The 15,834-nt window shown below is 36.4% G+C and overlaps 1 protein-coding gene across 1 annotated transcript in view; it reads right to left on the reverse strand.

The window, feature by feature from the left end:
• Window positions 1-872: 872 nt before the first annotated feature.
• Window positions 873-15,834, reverse strand: part of rps6kal (ribosomal protein S6 kinase a, like) — a 39,630-nt gene continuing 24,668 nt past the window's right edge. Inside the window, exons 13-22 of the mRNA XM_083560284.1 lie at window positions 13,732-13,834; window positions 12,610-12,734; window positions 8,940-9,062; window positions 8,193-8,282; window positions 7,936-8,094; window positions 7,301-7,462; window positions 6,544-6,620; window positions 6,041-6,158; window positions 3,634-3,774; window positions 873-1,831 (exon numbers count right to left, since the gene is read on the reverse strand). Of these exons, the coding sequence (XP_083416410.1) occupies window positions 1,703-1,831; window positions 3,634-3,774; window positions 6,041-6,158; window positions 6,544-6,620; window positions 7,301-7,462; window positions 7,936-8,094; window positions 8,193-8,282; window positions 8,940-9,062; window positions 12,610-12,734; window positions 13,732-13,834 (1,227 nt within the window). The 3' untranslated portion in view covers window positions 873-1,702. The remainder of the gene's footprint in view (window positions 1,832-3,633; window positions 3,775-6,040; window positions 6,159-6,543; window positions 6,621-7,300; window positions 7,463-7,935; window positions 8,095-8,192; window positions 8,283-8,939; window positions 9,063-12,609; window positions 12,735-13,731; window positions 13,835-15,834) is intronic.

Genomic DNA, 15,834 nt, shown 5'->3' on the forward strand with positions numbered 1-15,834 from the left:
GCCAATGAGTGTTATGCTTCTTGGTTTTGAGTTTGTTTGAAACTCCTGACTCGGACTTGCCACAGCACCCGTGGCCTTATTTGCATGATTTTTTTTTTTATTAGGAGGTTTTTGGCTCACGATAATTTTTTTTTAGATAGTAATCACTGTTTAACTCATCATTTTATAAATAGATTGGTGTGTTTAGAGTAATTATTTTCACATAAAGAGAAAAATTAAAGGGACATTATAGCTATAATAAATCCTAGTACTTGGATACTTAAGTACATTTGAAGGCAAATATTTTTGTACCTTTACTCAAGTTAAAGTTTAAAAGGAGCAATGTTTACTGGAGTAATATTTACCTACTGCATCTCTACTTTTACTCGAGTAAATGCTTTATGTACTTCGTCCACCACTGCTTATCTAGCTCCTCTATAGTCTTGACTATACAGTACTCAAAAGAATCAGAAAATTGACCTCAAAGACTGTGTGCATGTTTTGTGACCTTTAATGCTAATATATACAGAACCAGAAAGAAAAATATAATTTTAAAAATTAAATGAAATAAATACAATATGATACAATTTGCACAATTTCTTTTGAAGAGACATTTATAGATGTATTTCTATATATTTAGCCCATTATCTGTTTATATATATATATATATATATATATATATATATATATATATATATATATATATATATATATATATATATATATATAAAATCTCAACTGCTTTGAGAGCGTCTGTAAATTCCACTGTAGAGTCCTTGGTTTGCCCTAATACTGGATCCAACACTATGAACTCTGGTCCACATTCACTGACCTTTGATAGTTTCTATTATTTCAGCTTTAGCTTATTATTATTATTTTATTTAACACAAGTAAAAAAAGGAAAAAAAAAAAAAAAAAAAAAAAAAAGGATCAAGGTTGGGTACAGGGGGAAGCAACAACCTGACAAGCTTCAGTGCAAATGTGCTTAAATATAATTGATATGATGGGGACTGATCGGGTTTGTGTTTGACAATCTCTCGGACTCTAAATTCTATATACACTTATTGAAAGCGTAAAGAAGTCTTCACTTTCACCTTGTCAACTTGACTTGAGGTAACATTGAGTGGTTCAGATACACCGATTCCTCTACCCATATGCTAAATGGGTTGAAAAGCCCAAAGCTTCCAAAACATACTTTTCTTCCCAGATGAATCATCAAAAGTTAGACAAAAGTAAGCTGATCAAGACTATGGGATAAAAGGGTTGGGGAAAAAAGAACTGTTTTCAACTGGGGCGGGGGGGAGGCAGAGCACAGTTTACTTAAAGCAGCTTTAGGTCAGCCAGTCACAGTGAATGAGAATAGGTGCTGGTGCTGTTTTTTTTACTTAGCAGTAAAGAGAAAATAAAGAATGATTGAAAAAAGACAAAAAGGAAAGTTGCAAAGAATGTATACAAGTGGAAATGGGGAATAAAAAAAAAAAAGAAACAAAAGAAAAACACATTGCAACCCTGCAGCATTTTGGATTAAATTTTCAGCCATGTTCAGTGCAGTCTGTAACTTGCTAAACAGCCTCCATAAGGTAAATGTTTCCAAATAGACAATGTCTGCTGTCCAAATACAATGTGCAAGAGCTGAAAAAATGGCAACGAGTAGGGGCAGGAGCAAACAAATAAATAGACAAAATGGGGAGGAGAAAACACAGTGATGTGAAGATGCATCTGTTCACAACATGTCAGTGGAAGTTAACTTCTTCATGCTTCTGCGCTGAGCCAAACTGGAAGCTGCAACTGGTTCCAGGACTGGCTGGCATGTCTTATGATTCAATGCTGAGTAGGTGGCAGCCATTGCTCCCTAAAAAAAATGGCAGTTTTACATTGTTACTAAAAGTGTAATTAAGTTCTCTCAACAACATTAAAATTAATTTTACAAAATGTTTACATAAAATGTAATACAAAAATGAAATATATAAGAATACATACACAAAAAAAAAAACTTAATCTTTCAATGTCAAGCTAATCAAAATCTCCAATACACACTTGGTTTTTGGAGTAGAAAGAAAATCAGAGGACTCTGAGCAAACTCATACTGAAGACCAAACGTAACCTTGTACATAGATTAACCTCAGCATTGGTTCAAATAGGGACTTAGGTGGCAGAAATGCTAACCACTGCATCACTCACTGACTGCATTTGTCCAAAGCACCAAATTTACACAACGGATGTTTAAAAAAAAAAATACATATACATATACATACATACACACACATACATACATACACACACATATATATATATATATATATATATTTATTTTTTAAAACATCCGTTGTGTAAATTTGTTGAAATTGTTTTCACAGCCCTTCACTTTTTCTAAATTCTTAAATGTTACAGCCTCATTCAAAATGGATTAAATTCATCAATATTCTACAAACAATGGCCCGTAATGACAGTGTGTTTGAAATCTTTAAAAATTTATTAAAGATAAAAAACGAAAAAATCACATGTATTCACAGCCTTTGCCATGACACTCAAAATTGAGCTCATGTTTATCTTGTTTACACTCAACATCCTTGAGATGTTTCTAAAACTTGATTGAAATCCACCTGTGGTAAATTCAGATGATTGGACATAATGTGGAAAGGCACACACCTGTCTATAGAATGTCCCACAGTTAACAATGCATGTCAGAGCACAAACCAAACCATGAAGTCCAAGGAATTGTCTGTAGACCTCCGAGACAAGATTGTATCGAGGCACAGATCTTGGGAAGGGTACAGAAATATTTCTGCAGCATTGAAGGTCCCAATGAGCACAGTGGCTATTATCATCTGTAAATGTAAGAAGTTTGGAACCATTAGGACTCTTCCAAAAGCAGGCCACCCGGCCAAACCGAGCAATCAGGGAGAAGGGCCTTAGTCAACTTCAAAAACCCGATGGTTCCTCTGAAAGAGCTCCAGCATTTCTCTGTGGAGAGAGGAGAACCTTCCAGAACAACCGCCATCTCTGTAGCACTCCACCAGTCAGGCCTGTATGGTAGAGTGGCCAGACAGAAGCCACTCCTCAGTAAAAGGCACATGACATACCACCTGATCTTGCCAAAGGACAGCTACAGGACTCTCAGACCATGAGAAACAAAATTTAAACTCTTTGGCCTGAATGCCAAGCGTCATGTCTGGAGGAAACCAGGCACCGCTCATCACCTGGAGAATCTCATCCCTACAGTGATTGCAGCATCATCAGCATCAAAACAGGTGTGCCAAGCATGTAGCAGCATACTCAAAAAGAGTACTTCAGGCTTTTATTGGTGCCAAAGGTGCTTTAACAAAGTATTAAGCAAAGGGTGTGAATACTTATGTACATGTGATTTCTTTTCATTTTTTATTTATTAATACATTTGCAAAGATTTCAAACACACTTTTTTAATGTTGTCAATATAAGGTATCGTTTGTAAAATTAAGAGGAATATAAATCATTTAATCCATTTTGGATTAAGGCTGTAACATAAAATGTGAAAAAGTGAAGCGCTGTGAACACTTTCCGGATGCACGGTATGTAAAGAAGTCACCTACTTGGTGAAGTTTTCAAAATGTTAATGAAGTATTTTTTTTTTTTTTTATATATATATAAGCTCATTCACAGAGAAATCAGTTTTACCTTAACTAAATGAGGTGCATCGTGCCGAGTAAGCTGGAAATGGGGCAGTTGGTCCCGGCAGGCGATCCATGAGTGTTTCAGTACCTGCTCGGCCGAATACCTCTGATGAGGGTCCACATGAAGCATGTGAGATAAAAGATCCTGCAGGTGAAAGCAAAAAGGTATAGAAAGTCTAATCACAATTACCACACTGTAGTAGTAAATTACCTAAAGAACAGTATATATAAAACAATAATATATATATAAAAAAACAAAAAAATTGTAATAATAAATATATAAAAAAAATATACACACAGAGTATACTCTATAGCATCTCAGAAAAGTGAGTACACCCTGCACATTTCAGCATCCATTTTATTATATGTTCTGAAGGGACAATACTTTAGAAATGAAAATTGGATATACTATAGAGTAGTCAATGTGCAGCTTGTATAGCAATATAGAAAAATAAGAGAAAATAACTGAACATAGGCCATTATTGTCTAAATAACTGGCAACACAAGTGAGTACACCCTATGTGAGAACCATTATTATCTAGCACTGCCTTAATACTCCTGGGCATGGAATTCACCAGAGCTGCACAGGTTGTTGCTGAGATACTCTTCCACTCATCCATAATGACATCACAGAGCTGCTGTATGTTACACACATTGCACTTCTCCACCTTCAGCTTGAAGATGCCCAAAAGGAGACATATTTGGACACTCCATCACCTTCACTTTTAGCTTCCTCAGCAAGGCAGTAGTCATGTTGGTGGTGTGTTTGGGGTCATTATTATGTTGGAAAAACTGCCGTTCTGCCCAGTTTCTAAAGGCATCATGTTCTGCTTCAGAATGTCACAGTACATGTTTGGATCTATGTTCCCCTAAATGAACCGCACCTCCCCAGTACCAGCAGCACTCATGTAGCCACAGACCATGATGCTACCAGTACCAGTGCTTGATCGCAGGCAAAACACAATTTTCTTGGTAATCCTCACCAGGGTGTCTCCACACATGCTTGACACCATTTGGGCCAAAAAAGTTTTCTTATTCTCATCAGACCACAGGACATGGTTCTAGTAATTCATGCTCTGGACAGGTTGTCTTCAGCAAACTGTTTGCAGGCTTTCTTGTGAGCCAGCTTCAGAAGATCTTTCCTTCTTGGACGGCGGCCATGCAAACTGACTTGTTGCAGTAGGCAGCTTATGGTCTGAACACTGACAAGAGGACCTTCCGCTTCTACAACCTCTAAAGCAATGCTGGCAGCAGTCATGCATCAGTTTTTTAAAGCCAGCTTCTGCATCTGACGCACAGCACGAGGACTCAACTTTTGATGGACCCTTGCGAGGCCTTTTACAAGTGAAACCAGTCTTGGAAAACATCTGTATGATCCTGGCCACTTTACTGTAACTCAGTTTCAGTGTGTTACCAATCTTCTTATAGCCTAGGCCATCTTTGTGAAGAGCAACAATTGTAATTCTCAAATTCTCAGAGTTCTTTGCCATGAGGTGCCATGTTGACCATCCAGTGGTCAGTATGATAGAATTGTATGCAACGCACCAAATTTTAATTGCTCTAATACAAGATACACAAATTTGTATGGTCCTGTCAAGCTGACAAAAACATGAACATGATGAACAGTAGGGACCCTGCACAAGCGTAGACAGTGAACATTTGTTTAGCTCAGATTCTCACATGTTGGATGAGAAATGAAACAGACATTCTTTCTTGTCTGTTGCTTGATAAAAAATAAATAAATCGTAAATCAGTATCGGAATCGGCCAGTTCGATTGTAAAATAGTGGTATTGGAATTGGGCATTCAAAATCATGATTGGTGCATCACTAATGAATAGGACATGTGGCTTTGCATGGTTAAAATACATACACCTATTTTCACTTAAGGTGTACTCACTTTTGTTGGCAGCTATTTTGACAGTAATGGCTGTATGTTGAGTTATTTTCAGAGGACAGTAAATTTGTACTGCTATATAAGCTGCACACTGACTAAAATATATCCAAGTTTCATTTCTATAGTATTGTCCCTTGAGAAGATGTACTTAAATGGTTGCTGAAATATGAGGGGTGTACTCACTTGTGTGAGATACAAAATAAATAAATAAATAAATAAATATTATATATATATATATATATATATATATATATATATATATATATATATATATATATATATATATATATATACACATACATACATACATACACACACACACACACACACAAAGAAAATGCAAAAAAGTACAGAGTACAGATGCATAAATGAAAAAAAGAAATGAAAGCTGTAAATGAAAATTGCACATTTATATAATTCAAACATAATTACTAATATATAATCACTTTTTAAAATTCTTTTTAGGTTAATCATGATTTCAGAAAGGAAAGGGCAGAATATTTATTATTGTTCGACCTTTGAGGAATCAGATACAGTATCCCAGTTTCCTCCACTGAGAGAGAACTTGCCACTGCCGATACGCAATAGAATCTCCTCTGGAGTGTCATTGGGGCCGTTAGCAAACGGGGTGTACCTTTAGAGAGCCGAAGACAAAACAAATTAACAGAAGCTGAAACATACTTGGTCCAATTTCTATTTGTATTAGTGCAATAAAAAAAAGTGTTTTATAACATTATTAAGGTAATATTATATAATACAAATATTATAAGATTGACACATGATTAATGCCAAACTTACTAAAATCCTTTAAATATATACAGAAGCCATAAGTATCATGATTGATCCTGCTTTACATAAGGAAAGTTCACAAACTATGCACTAGTTACTAATATAAAAAAAAAAATACAAAAAAGAAACCGGTAGATATACATTTAGTAGCAGCACTTTTTATTAGATCTCTTGCCAGTGAGAATGACAAAGCTATCTGCTGGATTAGATTTCAGGGGTGTGTAACTCACCCAGCTAGCATGGTATAAAGAAGAACTCCCAGACTCCAGATATCACAGGCTGCATCATAACCCTGACGCATCAATACCTACAATCTCACACGCACATACACAAACAAAAAAAGGTTTATTTAGGATGACAAATTTTTTACTATTTTAAGACAGTGTTCAGGAAGGTAAATGAAATCAGATTTTAACAGCATTACAGCATAACAGAATTGAGATAAAAAGGCTCTTAAGGGTAGGATTTTAAATCACTAACTGCAGGACCAATGACAAGTGCACTTTTTGACAGGGCTAGAACGCTATATTGATTCTTACAATGCAAAACTGTTCATTTACTATGCATGTACAAATGGAACATGCTTCAGTGTAGGGTGACCTTTCTACAATTCAACAGCCTGAGGTAATGTTTAAAAAACAACTTGACCAGGAGAAAAAAAAAGGACTATGGTTTCACAGTTGTTCATTTCTCAGGAATTAAAAAAAAATCTAATTTATTTTTACATTTTCAATCTTTATTAAAGCACTTAACCAGTCCACCATACATTGTACAGTGCATTGTTTAGATCTTATTTTTGTGGATTGTACTTGCATTTAAGGTGCTTTTCATATACCAAAGGCAACACAGCATACATTTTAGCAAACATAAGCAAGGAACAAGCATCACAAGGAAGCTATGCACAGTGAAGAGGTTTCACAAACAGACAATTTTCCAAATGAAATTACAGATTTAACAGACCTCTTTAACACTAAGATATTCTCTCACCTCGGGTGCTACAAAGTTAGCAGTGTAACATGGCGTGAGCAGAAGTCCATTATCCCCCCTCAACTGTTTGGCAAAGCCAAAGTCACAGATTCTGATCGAGTCTGGGTTACCCGAATCGTCCATGTACAGAATGTTGCTGGGCTTCAGGTCCCTATGAACCACCTGTGAACAGATGTGTGATTCTTAACTCACATTCAAAACTGTTTTAAAATTTCGAAAACATAAAAAGCTACAAGGATAGGAGAGAGGGGGAAAAAAAAAAAAAAATACAGCTTTGTATTTATAAAGAACACACACAAAAAAAACCCCCACAAAGGATATATCCAAACTAAGAATGCTGATTAAAATCCAGATATTAGATGTTGTTAGATGCGAGAGGTCATATATGTGAGTCTACCAGACTACCCATTCTATTGCCACTTTTATATACTATAAATATTCTTTTCACAAATAATTTCATGCAAAACATGCTGTATTTTTTTTGTTTACACAGGTTGTTTTTGTTTTATTATATTGTGTTTGTAGATCTGAAACACGTAAGTAAATATAGATAAAAATAGAAGACAAACAGTTTTCAGTGCAATGCATTTCTCCTGATCAGGGTAAACGTGGTGTTGGTGCTGTCGCTACCTTACCCCTTGGCAGTGCAAATAATCCACCGTTTTGGTGATTGTGTAGAGCACGGCGCTCGCTTCTCGCTCCGAGAAGAACTTCTGCCTGAGAATCTTATCCAACAGCTCTCCTCCCTTCATTAGCTCAGTTACCAAATACACAAATCGTCCCTCATCATAAACCTGATTTGCAGACACACAAACATGCACAGAGTCATATTCAGAGCAAAAAATAACTATACTGCTGAGATCTGGGGACAAGATGATGAGTTGAGACTTACGTCCTTTAATGTGATGATATTTGGATGCTGGCCGTACCGCATAAGAATTTCAATCTCCTCTGAAGGGTCCCGTTTACTTTTGTCAATAATCTGCAACAAAGCAGAAGTAAGAATAACAATATCAATGACAAAATAGCTTTAAATATCTTTTGACAATGTCCTCAAACAATTATTTACTTTCATACAATTCCACCTATTTAATTAACAGGCAACACATCTGAGAAACCCAAATTAATAATCAAGATCAAATGTGACAAAAAGTACTACAAATTATGGCCCTTGCTTTAGAGTTTTTAAACTAAAATATAAATGGTCAGACAGGATAACAGGGAAAAGTGTAATGCACTTTCTACACACAAGTATGATTTATTTATTTATTGTTTTACACAATGTGTAGTTCAATGCAATACAATTTCCATTAGCTATTCAGTCAGCATAGGTTTTCTAGTTGGTGCCAATATCCAAAGTTTATCATATTTCTTTCACAGTTATGTTGTGGCTGAAATGTATACAAACAAAAGCTTCTTATTGGTAAACTAATACATTTCACTTAGGTAAAAAAAGGTGTAATACAGCTGCGTGTAAAGGAAGTTGTGATCTGTTGCATACGTTTTTAAACCTATTAACGCTCGTCTTATGATACTTATGGTATCAAGCATTTTCTAGTATTTTACTGACCCCTGCTGGTTATGATAAACAACTCCTTAGCCTATTACCTGATCCTCTTTTGTGATTAGCATTTCTAACCTTTACTGCGAGCTCCATTGCTGTCACTCTGTGGATGCAGCGCTTGCATATAGAATATGAGCCCACGCCGATGTCCTCTTTCAGCTCGTATATGTCTGAGAACTGTGCTGTGCCGGTATGCATCTGAAAACACAAAGAGCATCTTCAGTACACCACATTGCCCCTTTAAAATAAAATGTGAATGGATTTGCATTGCAAGTGCATTTGTGCTTTACAATACTTTCATGCTATGCAAATGCAGTAAATATGCAGTAATTTGCAGTCACTGGCTCTTTTGCAGATAATCAGCCTCTCTCCTTAACTACGGTATCTTTCTTGAAAGACTCCATTACATTCAGAATAAATTATCAGGAATGAAGAATTGCTTTTTAGCTGTGATGAAGAACCAGGCTTGCACCTTGTCTCAAATATCAAATTCTGTTCAAGAACATTTCAAGGACCTGCTGGCTCAGGTGGAAACAGCAATAAACCTGACTAAATAGCTGACCTTGAAAGGCAGAGCTGAAAGATAAATATTAACTGTGGGAGATATTGATCAGATGTTTTTTACTTAATCGGTCAATCTTTATGTAAATGCTGTGTCTATGGGCAGTGCAGCCCATAAATAACAGGTTTATTTATTACTTATTTTTCAGATTACAGTCTGAATAAAACAAAGTGCACTTTGTTGGGTCAAGCAGGCTTTTGGCAATATGTTTGACATGAAAACAAACAAAGTTGTTAGTAACAAAAAGGTAAAGATTATGTGAGATGAAACACTGAATCGTTTGCGGTGGTTTCTTAAAACTGACATTAATGTACCAAAGTATTAAACACCAATCAGCCATGATATTAAAACCAACCTCTAAACCTCTGAAGGTATGCTGTTGTATCTGGCACAAGACACTAACAGCAGGTGCTTTAAATTCCGTCAAATGGGAGGTGGGGACTCCATTTTTAGTCTAAAAGAAGCCACTGGCATTATAGAAAACACTTGCAGTAAAGAGGTGCACTTGGTCTGCACCAATGTTTAGGTAGGAGGTACATGTTAAAGTAACTGCATAAACGCCATGATCAACTTTTGCCTAGAGAATTATTTAGCATCTGCTGGTTTGCCTTCTTAACATAGTGCCTCCTGGTGCCATGTTTTCAGACCAGTCCACATTCTTCCATTGCGCAATATTCCAAAATCTGATGCTCACATGCCTATTATAAATAAATTCGCAGTGGACATGGGTTAACATAGAAACTCTGACCAGTCTGGTCTGTGGCATTGCAGCCTGATACACAGCAAGCTGCAATGAACAATGTGTACTGACCCCTCACTATCAGCATCGCATGACATTTTTCAGCAATTTGTCTAGTACGTTAATGCTTATGTGGGATCGGCTCTAACAGGGTAGCCCTCACTGCACATTAACCACTACATACTGGAAACACTTCTCAAGACCCACTGGTTTAGAGAACACCACATCAATTTAACTGACTATACACTTACTGTACATATACTGTCTAATGTACCCTACCCCTCAACAGGTGCCAATTTAACAAGATAATCAATGTTATTCTGTCAGAGATTTTAATGTTATGGCTGGTCTTGGTGTATATGCTCAAGCTTAATAACTGTCAAATATTTGTAATAACTGTTATATAACAACTGTCATTTTCATTCATAATGAGCCGCTTTTATTCACTTATCTTGTTCAGAAACTTTTCTATTTATTCTGTAAATGATGGCGTCAAGTAAAAACCACTTTAATAGAAATGACTGAAATAATGCATATAAAAGTTATACACATCCACCAGCATTTAAATTAAAACCCATAAATAGTGGCTAATGTCATGTATTTATTAACACCTTTTTTTCGCAATACTCCTCCACTTACCATATATAGCGTCTGTCAAAAATGTTGAAACACCTAGTCTTTTAAAGTTTTTTAAAACACATGCATGTTCCTTTTGTTTATATGCAGCAACCTATACTTTGATCATACTTTCCATGCCTCTTATAAAACTTGGCAAGGTGATCTTAGCTGGTTGTACAGTTCTTTCCACCCTTGCGATCCAGTTAATCACAGAGCAGTTCAATAGGATTTAGTTCTGTTGGCTAGGCAGGCCAATGTATGATTTTTAACACTCCGTCCAACTGTTTGCACTCTAAATAACACTTACGGAGCTTGGATGTATGCTTGGGATAATTGTCTTTTTATATGGTAAATTTGGTTCCAATTATCTGCAGAATGTTATTTTAGTAATTCAATACAAAAAGTGAAACTCATTATATAGATTCATCACACACAGACTGATATATTTTTGCTCACAATTAACGAAAATCCATCAATTTGCTATCTCAAAAAATGTGAATACTTTATAAAACCAATCAAAAAACATTTTTAGTGAATTGTTGGCCTTCTACCATATATGCACTCACTACTTGGTAGGGGCTCCTTTTGCTTTAATTACTGCCTCAATTTGCCACTGCGTGGCTTGGAGGTGATCACTCTTTGGCACTGTTGAGGTAAGTTTGCTGGCCAGTCAGTGACACCAACACCATGGTCATTTAACCAACCTTTGGTGCTTTTGGCAGTGTGGGCAGGTGTCAAATCCTACTGGCAAATAAAATTACTATCTCCAAAAAGATCAGCAGAGGGAAGCATGAAGTGCTCTAAAACTTTCTGGTAGACGGCTGTGCTGACCTTGGACTTGATAAAACACAGTGGACCAACACCAGCAGGTGACATGACTCTGCAAACCACCACTGACTTTGCAAACGTTACACTAAACCTCAAGCAACTTGGAGTTTGTGCCTCTTCTCTCTTTCGCCAGACTCTGGGATCCTGATTTCCAAATGAAATGCTAAATTTTATTTCCTTTCATCTGAAAAGATGACTTTGGCCCAATGAGCAACAGTCCGGTCCTTTTTGTCCTTTGCCCAGGTAAGACACCTCTGACGTTGTCTCTGGTACAGCAGTGGCTTGACACAAGGCATGCGTCAGTTGTAGCCAATGGATACGCATGTGCGTGGTGGCTCTTGAAGCACTGACTCCTGCTGCAGTCCACTCTTTGTGAATCTCCCCCAAATTCTTGAATGGGCTTCGTTTTACCTTTTTCTACCACATTTTTTCCTCTCAATTCAACTTTCTATTAACGTGATTGGATACAGCACTCTGTGAATGGCAGCTTCTTTAGCTTACCCTCCATGTGCAGGGTGTCAATGATCGTCTTCTGGACAACTGCCAAGTCAGCAGTCTTCCCCCATGTGTAGTCTGAACCAGACAGACACCATTTAAAGGCTCAGGAAACCTTTGCAGGTGTTTACAGATTAGTGAGTAGAGTGTGACACTATGAGACTCCAAAATTGGAACTTTTTCACAATATTCTAATTTTCTGAGATACAGAATTTAGGATTTTTTTCATTCATATTCATCAAAATTAAAAGAAATAAACAGTTGAAATATAACAGTGTGTGTGATGAATCTAAATAATATGAAAGCTTCACTTTTTGTATTAAATTACTAAAATAAATCAACTTTTTATTGATATTCTAATTTATAGAGATGCACCTGTAAGACTGGGTGCTTCCAAACATATTTGCAAAATAAAGATAGCACATTTGATGGGCCAGTCTACTTAAACATTCAATTGCAGCAGGAATACAAGCTGGTAAGTGCTTATGTGCTTCCATGTTTACCTGAACAATGGGGAGGATGTTAACTAGAGGGGAGCTCTTGCTATCCTCCAGGGAGACTGGCGCTACAAAGCTGAAGCCTTTGAAAAGCTGGTGTGCATTTGCACTGGGAGGAATGCCTGGAGAGTCTGTGAAGGTGATGGAACATAAAACAGTTATATGCACAAAATGCAAAGTATATGAAAACCCTGTAGAAAATGATTGCAGCCAGTGGAGGAATTGCTGGCCTAGAAGATGGTGATTATGAGGGTCAAGTAATTGCACAATTACATTTTTTTGTAATTAAGCTGTTGGCATTAAACTAAAGTCAGTTTTAAGTTATGGGTATTGACATTTAAAGAACATGTTAATTAAACTGTTCTCTTGCCAGACACCCATTGTTCCCAGGAAAACACCAGATCAAACACAAACATTTCCAGGATTTCTTTTCGAGACATTATAATATATCCCCTCTATGCATCATATCTGTGCAATGGCTTAAAAAAACACATTAGATTTAAATCCCCTAGTATAAATAGAGTTCAACAGTTTGGCTTTGACCCATGATGGTAATAGGCAGAGAAAGGAACCACCAATCACAAGACTTTATCCCTACAATGAAAGTGTTTATGGATACAATGATAAACTTAAATGAAAATGTAACAAACACTACTAAAGAGAATAAGAATAATAACTAGAAACTGTATGAAACCATGGAATAAAAATCTACCTTCACTTCACATTGAGAAGACCTTGTAGGTTATTTTTAAGGTTACTATTGATTTTGTATCATTGATCAAAGTACCCAATATCCACTGACTACCTGATAACTTGGATGCATTATTCAGTTTCATTTGCTGGGTCTGTGAGGCAAGCCATTCAAATGTGTTGTATCAACTCCAAAGCATGCAGTTAAGGTTGACTCTTCTAGCAATCAGAAAATCAACATTTCAGGATCAACTTCCAGCATCTTCAATGTGAACCGCAACCAGGATACCAACGTGATAAGACAACATTTATTCATTAGAGCTTTTTCAAATAAAATATGGTATTTTCTGGTAATTTCTGTACAAAAAAAAGAAATCAACCCAGCAGGGAGAGTTTATAGGTTCAACATTAGACTTTTTGGATAATAAGAGTTCTTACCCTTTGGGGTTTTTGCTGTGAACTCGGGGTCAAAGCAGAATGTGTCGTCTGGTTTTCCCGCTGCTGGTTTGAAAGGAGGCTGAAGTTCGCACCGATATAGTTTCTGTACAGAGAGGCGTAAAACAGACAAGACAAAACCCCTGCTGGTTTTTAATTTCTCCCTATTAAAGACCTTTTAAAAGGTATGGCAAACATGCAGGCCAACCTGATGTGAGGACAGTGTTTCATTTTAGCCAGTGTCCCTGAAAGTTCAACTGTGTTCCTGATAGCGCCTTTCACACCTGCTCAGCCTGAACTACATGAAACTACAAGTCGGAGCTCAGTATTGCTCAAGTGGCTGCATTAGTGAAGACGAATGAAGACTGATTAACAGTTGCCTCTCTCCATGAGCACCCTTCCCTCCACTTCACACTCAATCAAGTACCACTGGTTTCTAAACGGGTCTTACTGTGGCCATTACTGCATCACAGCAAGACCTGGCTTGCTGCCTGGCTGTCTGAAACATCCCCTGTTACAGTGGCCAAAATATGTGTTTTTCCTCTCAGTAGGTGTCAGGAACTAGAGAGAAATGGTGCTAATGAAGCCCATACAACACAAACAAGCAAAACTTAGAACAAACTGTTTCATTATTGACTTGTTGAAACAACACTCACCTAAAATAAAATAAAAAATAAAGTGCTGCCATAATACACCTGCCTCCCCAAATCCTCTTTGCCCCCAAGTGTAATTAATGTGGTGCTTGTCTCCCTTTACTGAACATAAGACACAGTAAGAATTTTTGTCAGGCAAAACATTTCTAAAAGATGATATAGGGTACATTGAGTGCAAACCTTGTCAGGCAGGCTCCAGCAAAATATTTATAGTACTAATAAAATTATAATTTTGTTGTGGATCAACCTCAAGTAGCATTCTTTCATGACTATACCAGTAGGTCTTTGAGTATAGCTAAATCATTTACTTAAGGTTTTTTAAATAAAGTATATGTGCATTTATTTTGGTTACAGTATAAATATTGTAATGTGTTTAAACCCATTACAATATTCCTACAGTGGACAGATGTGCATCCCTGGCCTAACTTTATCAAGAATTTTCAGTTAATTGCACTAGCAAGCTACCGAAAGCCCAACTCACAAAAGTAATTTGTGACTGTGACTATATTGCCAGTTTGGACACCTGACCATCACACAAATGCTATTTGAACAACCCATTTTAGATTTAGTCCCCTTTATTGCAACAGCTTTGGGAAAACCCAACATACGTCTGATAGTCATGTGTACACAAACTTTGACCATATAGTCTATATACACTGGTTGGAGGAATGTACTTTATGCCAGCACTATTAGCAGCATTAGTAAGAAGCAGTATTCAAACAATACTCAGGTAACAGTACTTAGCACTAACCTGGCAATAGATACAATTATTATTCATTGAGAATAGAGAATCTTACATATAAAGAGTGTAGAAATAATAATTTTGAAACTAAAAGTTAAGAATTAAAGCACTTTATTGGAGAATTGGCAATACTAGATAAATAGAAAAGAAAAAAAAGAAAGAAAGAAAAAAGAAAAGACGACGAAGAAAAAGTACTTATATCAGCAAAAATTAGGCAGTTAAACTCTGATTAGACATAAAACTGAAAAACAAAGTGTTTTCAAAAAAGGAAAATGGAAAATAAAGTTCTTTGTAGGGCAAAGAGTTAAGAAGATGCTGACAAGGCTACTTTTGAGAGGATAAAAAGTGGAGAAAATTTCACTTGGGGCGCACTCTCTTGCAACTGCTGGGGTGTGCTATTGCTGTTGAGAGGTGCCTTCTGAGAGCTCTGTGGAACACGCTGACTGATTGCATTTAAAACAAGCTTGCTCCTTTCCATCCACATCTGAGAGTTTCTTCATTTTTTTATAAAAGTTAAATAGTAGTTAATATTAAGTATTTGTGAAGATAATGTGTAGTGAGATTGGTTAAGTAAACTAATTTGCTTTCTATTTTACTATTTGGAAGTTAAATTTAAAAATGTTGGCATGAAGCTAAACTAAACCAAGTTAACTAAACAAATCTAAAAATTATTTGTTAATTCTCAATATTTGTGAGAACAATTTTCAATAG

The sequence above is a fragment of the Silurus aristotelis genome (genome assembly GCF_946808225.1).
Source record: "Silurus aristotelis genome assembly, chromosome: 14".
Classification (NCBI taxonomy): domain Eukaryota; kingdom Metazoa; phylum Chordata; class Actinopteri; order Siluriformes; family Siluridae; genus Silurus; species Silurus aristotelis.